The sequence below is a fragment of the Limulus polyphemus genome, unplaced genomic scaffold (genome assembly GCF_000517525.1).
Source record: "Limulus polyphemus unplaced genomic scaffold, Limulus_polyphemus-2.1.2 Scaffold6834, whole genome shotgun sequence".
NCBI classification, from domain to species: Eukaryota; Metazoa; Arthropoda; class Merostomata; order Xiphosura; family Limulidae; genus Limulus; species Limulus polyphemus.
Window position 1 is genome coordinate 27,420 of NW_013672444.1, and position 9,725 is coordinate 37,144.

Sequence of the window (9,725 nt, forward strand, 5' to 3'; positions counted from 1 at the left end):
CTGGATGTGCATGGGGTCTGTCCCAGTACTGAAGGATGAATACTGGCTATAATTTCATAACTGGATGTGCATGGGGTCTGTCCCAGTACTGAAGGATTAATACTGGCTACAATTTCATAACTGGATGTGCATGGAGTCGGTCCCAGTACTGAAGGATGAATACTGTCTACAATTCCATAACTGGATGTAAATGGGGTCAGTCCCAGTACTGAAGGATGAATACTGGCTATAATTTCATAACTGGATGTGCATGGGGTCTGTCCCAGTACTGAAGGATTAATACTGGCTACAATTTCATAACTGGATGTGCATGGAGTCGGTCCCAGTACTGAAGGATGAATACTGTCTACAATTCCATAACTGGATGTGCATGGGGTCGGTCCCAGTACTGAAGGATGAATACTGTCTACAATACCATAACTGGATGTGCATGGGGTCAGTCCCAGTACTGAAGGAGAAATATTAGCTATAATTCCATAACTGGATGTGCATGGGGTCTGTCCCAGTACTGAAGGAGAAATACTGGCTATAATTCCAAATTCATTACGCATATCTACACAAAATGTGGCAAGCTTTTAGTAAAATGTACAAGTCTGTTGTACACAAAAAAGGCAGATGTGTTCCAAAAGTATTTGTATTTAAGATATGTCTGTAAAATGACAACATTAATGTAACTCGGACTCTGGCAAGAGACATTAATGTGGAGAATAAAAATATTTTTGTCCATCGTACAGTTACCGTATTGTATATGCATAGCCTCTAGAACCTGCAAAATACATGTCTACATTTTTTTCAGTATCTCTTTATATTGTATCTGACATTTACTCTCCTCTACCGCGAACTGCCTGGCAAAGGATATCTGCTCAAAAAATTGCATAAAATAAGCTAGAAAAAGTTACTTTTAAACGTGACAATTTATTCTTTATTATCATTTATCCAAGAAAAACCTATTGTAGCCTAAGATTTCACTTTGGTAGATATACCTTGTTTCTGTCTCTCCACCAAATCTGTTGTTTCATCTTCATTTCTTGAAAACTCCCTACAGACCACGGAATTTGGGTAGAAAGGAAGAAGAGGAGTCTCTATATTTCTTTGAACAGAACTCTTGGATAGTTGAATTCTTATTTCTGGCTCTTTTAATGCATCTTTGAATAACTCTTGAGCTTTCTGAAAACTAATGTGGAGCAAACTTTTTCCATTGATTGCAACGATACGATCTCCTACACAGAGTCTGCCATCTTGATCAATCCTGCCACCAGGTTCAATTCCCTGAACCACGATTCCCATACCTCTATCACAAGAAGTTATTACATTAATATTTATAACGAATGTACATACTCCAAAAGTTCATACAACTACAGAGTACAAGATTTTTTTTCAAATCACAATTTTCCATGGAGAATTTCAAAAAAAGTTAAAAATTTAAAACAGCAATAAGTTAAAACTTTAAATATATGTCTTCTCCTGTATATTTTTAAAATTATAATTATTCCTTCTATAAACAGTATTTTTTCTCGTTTTTTTAATATATATAAATTTTACATATAATTCATGAAAAAAAATATTGACTACACTTACCTTCCATGCAGGTCATAGTCTGAGATAACATGGATACCTAGAGGCCCTGATTCACTTTTTAGGATTATAGAATCTTGTCTATAAAAAACAAACATTTAAAAAGGTATAAGAACTCACAATGGAAATACAGTGACTTTGTAAGTATTCCATAAAGAAACTATAAACATTTATATTTTTTAAGACTACAATTTAAAACCACTGAAGATATGTTAACGTACAATATGTTTGTTTGTTCTGGATATTCAACACAAGGAATATCTCCACTAGTCTTAACTGATTGACTAGATGAAAAGCAACTACTCAACAGTACCCATCACCAACACCTTGGTCTACATCACTAATCTTGACTGATCGACTAGATGAAAAGCAACTACTCAACAGTACCCATCACCAACACCTTGGTCTACATCACCATACAATATTTTAGAACATTTATATTCTTCACAGGTAATATAAAAAAACTGATATATTTAAAGGAAATATATGAGAAGTAAGAATTATCTTGTGTCATATTTTCTCATCCAACTGAAAATTTCTTATTTTGTTACCATATAAATCTGTACAGAAAAAAAAGAATATTTTCATTACATACTTGCACATTTTCTGCATTTACACACGTATTTGCCATTGTAATCTAAGCCTATTGTATAAAATCATGTTCTGCTCTTTGGGGGTCGTAAGTATGTTCTAAGAGTGATGGTTCAATCGAAGTATTTGATTGATGTACACCAAGGTGTTGGTGACGGGTACTGTTGAGTAGTTGCTTTTCATCTAGTCAATATTATTAAAACAAACATAACTAGTGTACGTAGCCACAATAATGTGTGTGTTTTAACATTATTGTGGCTACGTACACTATGTGTGTTTTAACATTATTGTGGCTACATACACTAGTTGTGTTTGTTTTAACATTATTGTGGCTACGTACACTAGTTATGTTTGTTTTAACATTATTGTGGCTACGTACACTAGTTATGTTTGTTTTAACATTATTGTGGCTACGTACACTAGTTATGTTTGTTTTAATAGTGTACGTAGCCACAATAATGTTAAAACAAACATAACTAGTGTATGTAGCCACAATAATGTTAAAACAAACATAACTGTTTCAAATTTATCTTATTTCGACATAAATTATATTTCAGAAAGAATAATTATTTTAAAGAAAATATTTCCTGATACAATCCAGATCTGGGGTTACTTTAACTGGTACCACATTCAGAAATTAAGGATGCACTCCTACACTCACTCGGGTTAAAGCTAATTTTTACCATTCATTGCTGTATGTGTAAATATAATAAAAAGTCACATACACTGGGAAAAATAAACACCATTTAAAAACTATGAATAGCTATGAATTAGGAGAATCAATTAAAACAGGTCTTTATCCAGTAAAAACCTGTCACTCAGAAACTTGATCACATGAAGAAACGACAGGTCAACAAACAACTTTACCTTAATTACAACGAGATCTGTAGACCTTAAACTTTTCATTAAAAAAATATTTTTAACTGTAAAACACCATCATGATCTAAGTAATCTACAGACACCTCCAACTAAAGCTGTACTAACTGGTATAGTAATAAACATCCATTAACTTGTATTTGATTTACCATCTTCTTCTTCTTCCGTAGCTTTTCCCGTATCTATACGGGGTCGCTATTTTCGGTTTTGGCAGGGTTTTTACGGCCGGATGCCCTTCTTGACGCAAACCATCCCCTAATTTAGCAGTGTAAGACTAGAGGGAAGGCAGCTAGTCATCACCACCCACCGCCAACTCTTGGGCTACTCTTTTACCAACGAATAGTGGGATTGACCGTCACATTATAACGCCCCCACGGCTGAAAGGGCGAGAATGTTTGTTGGGATGGGGGCGCGAACCCGCGACCCGCAGAGCGCGAGTCGAGCGTCTTACCCACCTGGCCATGCCGGGCCTGTATTTGGTTTACCATAATTGTGGCTAATGTATTAGTATTTTATGTTCAGTTTGCCTTTTTATGCATAAATTTGTTGGCCTTATAGTTCATTTCACACTAATATTAACATTTTGATTCTATTATATACTTTACTTCGTAGGTTATATGTATTTATTTCATTGCTCATTCTTCTAAATGGTTTCTAAGCTTGTTGTTCTCAAATACCATTTGGATTCTACCTAACATCTACTTATATATATATATATATATACACCAATAGACTTTGTTTTTAGACTGTGCTAATGATGGAATGAGTAACTACAAAACGTTCGACTTATATAAATAAAATACTAAAATGTAAAATTGGGCAATTAATTTAATTAAGTGATTACTTACAAGCATCAATTACATCAATTAGTGTCATGTTAGATAATTAATTAATCAGAACTAACAATGTAACAAAGATAATCCACTAATTGAAGCATTTCCAGTTATTAATGCTTTCAATATTCCCAATTCAAGCAATCGAAATATTGCCATTATGATTTCTCATTATTATTTTCGATTAGTTCAAGGTTGTTAAGCCTAACCAACTAGTGTCAACTAATCATAATTTCTGTTTCTGATTACTACTACTTTTGATTATTACAACTATCCAAGTCTCATAAGAATAATCAGTTAATAAACCTGATGAATCTATTATCAAGTTTCACTAACCACCCAGCTATACTATAATGGTTAAAAAAAGTCTACAATGTGCTAAAGTGTAAAAACTGTGACAACATGCTTAAAAGACTAAATAAACCTTGGTTTCTTCATATATCAGTTTCATTACACTATGAAAAAGTTTTCATATACAAGAGTGTACTGTACTAGGAAGTATAATTCTTTCCTTTCATTTAAATTTCTATAAGAAATTGTCACACCACAAGGAAATCCTTTTTTTTTTAAATGAACTATTGTATTTTGCTCTTCAATGTGGCACCATTTGACACCCAAATACACAGTGGCCTATCCTTAATACCTGATACTATACTACAGCTGAAAAGAAATCCAAAAGTCCAAGCCAACCTGTCCTCACTTCCATGCAATGAGTCAATGCATCTATCTCTCGACTGATCAGTTGATGTTCCCAATTCACTAAGTGGTTCTTTTCTACCATCTTGCATCTTGAAACACATCAAATAAAATTCATTAAGTGTGGGTTTTAAACTAAATGGTCATTATATTTCCTTAGAAGAAAAAAAAAAGGCTGCTGCTGCAGTCCAAGAAAAGAAAAACAAATGTCCCTTGACTATATAACTGAAGCTACTTTACAAGCAAATTTTAAATTATAATTTTTAAGTGCAAGAAATACACATAAAGACCATTTTTTTGTTCAATGTTATTTCATTAATTTACATAACATTAAACACCATATGTTTTCTTTTTATTAATTCAAATATCAAAGATGAAAATAAAAAAGTACCTGTGTAGCAACCACACCCTCCCTGGCCCTGTAGTTACACCACTGGTCATACATATTCACTATAATAAGAAAACTATACCATCTTGTTCAAAACAAGATTGGGTAAAAATGTAATAAAATTCAAATTACTTAAAATAAAGAAACATTAGCATTTTTGAAAATCGCAATATCTGAAACAAATTTTGATATTTCTCAAAAAGACAATTTTTGCCTTAGAAAGTACATTTTTACATAATATTAAAGCATGTCAGCTAAATTAAATATTGAAGTCAATTTACATCTTTCTTAGATAAAGAACAGTTGCATCTAACTGCAATTTTTAGCACATATTTCTGTTAACTTGGTATATGTTCTAACCAACTTTTTCAAGGCTTAAATTCATTATTTAAAGAAGGCACATATACTAGTTTATCTCAAGGTATAGACTCCCTCTAAAGCTTGCTGGTCTCAAGTGTTTTTATATCTGAACTAATCTCCAATTAATCCACACTGTTTATTGAAGTTCTACAGGAAATGTGCCATTCAGTGAAAAAACAGCCAGCATTTAAAGCTATCTCAGTTTTAAATTTTTCTTTTGTTTCAAAAGATCACAATTTTAGAAGATTATGTCTCTATCAAGTTTCTGTAAAAACTGTATAACACTAAAAGTAACATTCAACTAACCCCACTAGAGCAAGCTGTTAAAAAGAGGGAAAACCATAATCACATGAAGTTTTGAAATATCACTACAGTCAACTATTACTCCACCTGTTTACAGATCATTTGGATATATTCATTTAAAAAACAAGTCTTGTTGTACATAGTTTTTAATTCAGTCCATTGTCAGCAGGAAAGTTTGCATTTACATTTTGGAGAGGTTCTGAAAGCATTATAAGTACCAAGTTCATATTATTCAGTATTTGGCCAGTTCTCATGTCAAAATATTTTATAGACTTGTACAAATTATCTTTAATAATGTGTTGAAAACATTCTTCAATGATCTTCAAAAGTTTCTCAAGTATTTCATGCTTTGTATTTTCAAACATACTTCAATCAATTATCCTCTCTAAATTCTAACTCTTGTACAAGTTGCTGTTTTTTTCCTGATAAAAATATTCTATATATCTTCAGTCAATGCTGAGGTGATCATCAATTGAACATTTTCAATTTTTGCTACATCAGTACAATCAAGTCATCTCTAAAAGAAAAGTTATTTCCTAATACTGAAAATACATTACTGATAGGTACTTACCTACTCTCAAATTTATAGCCATTCTCGTTCAGTGCTGCCCTCTATATTCAAAAATATTTTTGCATGCCACAAGCCTTAAACCACCACATACCCCACAGTCACTGTGATTCAACTACTTCTCGCATGTAAATCATCATGATCAAGAGGATGTTCGGTGACGAGGAACCCACTTTGAGACTAATAATGGCTGGAGACGGCTTAAATGTTAAACTTATATTAAAGTTTTTCTTCATTACCCATTTAAGCCGTCTCCAGCCATTATCAAGAGGATGTGTCGCAATCCTTTTGGTGGATGGTTGTCAGCATGTGATGCCATCTATTTGATTCTACTGAACTATCACTTCAAGAATAGGCAGAAAAGAAAGCACCAGTTTTTCAGTGGGGATTAGGGTGGGAAATGTGAGAGGTGGTAAAGTACCGATCGGAAATGTATTTTCAGTATAGGAAAATAATAACTTCCAATACAGTACATTACCTCCGCTCATATGTATAGCTAGAATCCCACATTGAATAGGTGAAGGAAACCGGTGCTAGGGATAGAAATAAGTATTGTTCAAAAGCATCCAAAGAACACCCATGAAGTGTGATGCCAGTTGGGAGAAGAACACATGTGAGAAACTGCACCACCTCTTGTGTTTGGTATACTCTGCACCCAGTGTGGAAATAGATGTCGCATACACAGGCAAAACGTGGAAGAAGCACAGCCAAAAGAGAGAGAAAAACCAGTTGGGTTTGAATCCAAACCACAATATCTCATTCCTGGTGAAGAAAGACTGTAGAAGAACTACCTACAGACAGAAATCTGAGGAAAGCTAAAACAGATGTGCTCCGAGGTGTAGAATGGCTAGACTGTGACAGATTGTACACAACCGGTCAACTCCAGTCCAAAACCAACTTTGGTTTTACACTGCTATAATTACTGAATAAATAAATAATAAATTACTAAAAAGCTATAAATACTTTGGCAATTGTCTTGTAATTCACTCCTGAGGATGACGTTGTAACGTCGAAACATGTAGAGTCGTCAACTTTTTGAAGGCCATAGATAGGCCTAAATAAAATGTTTTTAATTGTCCTCAGTCAGAGCACTTCCTCCATGCAGATTACTCCCCCGTTTTCTTCTCGTGAACTACAGGGGAACTTTTACTTCTCCACTTACTCCCCCGTTCTCTTTTCGTGAACTACAGGGGAACTTTTACTTCTCCACTTACTCCATACAAATTACTCCCCCGTTTTCTTCTCGTGAACTACAGGGGGAACCTTTACTTCTCCACTTATTCCATACAGATTACTCCCCCGTTTTCTTCTCGTGAACTACAGGGGAACTTTTACTTTTCAAGCTCCTGGGAGGTCAATATACATAGAATCAGTTAGGTTGGTGTAATCCCACTGGTATGAAACTCAATGGGCGCATCCCTTGATGGTAAGTATGGTTGGAGTGTTACCTAGGAGTCATGTACAGGCCACCCCAGCTACATCACAAATCAAGCCATTCTTGGTGGTTAGGTCAGCTGGATAGGTCTTATGTTCTTCTTTAGATGCAGGTCTGGGGGATAATCTCCCCCCCGTACCTGAATATTCTTGGAAATTCCTCACATAAGTATATCTTCAAATTGGAACTTATGGCCCTAGCCACAATTAGCCTCGGCCAACCGGCCGTGATATAGTGACTAGTTGAAAATTTTTACAGTCCCTAAGTGACACTTTAACAACACAAAAAAGTGCTTGTGGTAGTATCTTTTCATCTACCACCTTTATTGGGCAAAGAGTATTACCTACTTCAGATTTACAAGGTCACCCACCAAGTGATACTGCACTAGATGTACTCCATGTTCTCAGAAAGAAAGTCATTTTTTATATCTTCACAAGTCCCCTCCATCATCTTCAGTGTGGAATTATAGTCCCTAGTAATGTCATCCACCATCTTGAATGTGGAATTATAGTCCCTAGTAGTCTCATCCACCATATAAAGTGTGGGATAATAGTCCCTAGTAATCCTGTCCACCATCTTCAATGTGGAATTATAGTCCCTAGTAGTCCCATCCACCATATACAGTGTGGAATTATAGTCCCTAGTAATCCCATCCACCATATAAAGTGTGGGATAATAGTCCTTAGCTGTCCCATCCATCATCTTCAGTGTGGAATAATAGTCCTTAGTTGTCCCCTCCATCATCTTCAATGTGGGATAATAGTCCCTAGTAGTCCCATCCACCATATACAGAGTGGGATAATAGTCCTTAGTTGTCCCCTCCATCATCTTCAATGTGGGATAATAGTCCTTAGTTGTCCCCTCCATCATCTTCAGTGTGGAATTATAGTCCCTAGTAGTCCCATCCACCATCTTCAATGTGGGATAATAGTCCTTAGTTGTAGGTTTAAGGTAATAAAAACCAGGGGCACCATTTAGGGAGGAAATTACCCCTCTTACTTAATGACATTATTTACTTTAGGAACAGTACATTTACATATATATCAAATGTTATTAAATAATACAGAAAATTATCAGAGCAAAATAAACTGATTTTTACATTTTAACCATACACAAATCTAATAATACCATCCAGAGGACTAACTGCTCTGGACGTCCAATAAAAGTTCCCCACCCCACTCCTTCGAAATCTGAAATGGCACTCCTGATAAATAAATAATTGAGAGCAGCTATTTCATGGATTTTTTTCCTGTTTATTACCAAAAAGTATAAGCACATTAATATTACATTTGTTGTTGTTAATTAGAACTTAATATTTTCCTTGTATATTACCAAGCATTTTTAGTGTTCTACGAGAAAATCTCAATAAAAACAAAGTTTAGACTACAAGAAAAATAACTACTTATACAAATAGTTATCTTCCAAAGTGACTCTGTCCATTTTATTCAGTAGAAATCTTATTTTCTGAAGTTAACAAAAATAATATTGAATAATTTGTATTATATCTAAATAATTTATTAACAAACCATCGTGTGAAATTAAAATGTTGATTCTCACGTCTTTATCCTGGTCATAATTATAATTCTAAAACAACGAAACAATATTTACAGTTTTTATACATTTCTTGACTGTACTGATATAGGTGCAGTGTTTGAATACAATGTCTCCTTACACTTTGATTTTAAGCCTACAAGTAATATAGATCTACAATCTATTCACCTATGAAATACTTTATATCCCAAATGCTCCGTGTTTTATCTATTAGCACACGTTAGAACATAACAAAATTGCATCTGTTAAGCAAAATATTCAAACAAATTTTACAGCAAAGGGATCATTTAAAGATGAAAACCAATAACATAAATTTTTTTTAAACATCTCAAGAATAATTGTGAAATTTCCAACCAATATTATATATATTTATAAACACACTAGTATAAGCACGTTAATAATACATTTGTTATTGTTATTTCTGTACTGTTCGCACAGAAAAATGTCCCAGATTTTCACTTCATTTGGTAGGGTTTTTTTTTTTTCAGATAGTTACTAAAACTTTAAATTTCACAAAAATAAATTATAAATTTTATTTTACTGAAAATA

At 34.0% G+C, this 9,725-nt stretch overlaps 1 protein-coding gene across 1 annotated transcript in view; it reads right to left on the bottom strand.

Moving 5' to 3' along the window:
- LOC111089628 (partitioning defective 3 homolog) overlaps positions 1 to 9,725 on the bottom strand; it is a gene marked incomplete at its 3' end in the record, with an annotated part of 40,738 nt that overhangs the window by 26,035 nt on the left and 4,978 nt on the right. Inside the window, exons 4-6 of the mRNA XM_022402486.1 lie at positions 4,566 to 4,663; positions 1,579 to 1,656; positions 984 to 1,291 (exon numbers count right to left, since the gene is read on the bottom strand). Coding sequence (XP_022258194.1) covers positions 984 to 1,291; positions 1,579 to 1,656; positions 4,566 to 4,663 — 484 coding nt within the window. The remainder of the gene's footprint in view (positions 1 to 983; positions 1,292 to 1,578; positions 1,657 to 4,565; positions 4,664 to 9,725) is intronic.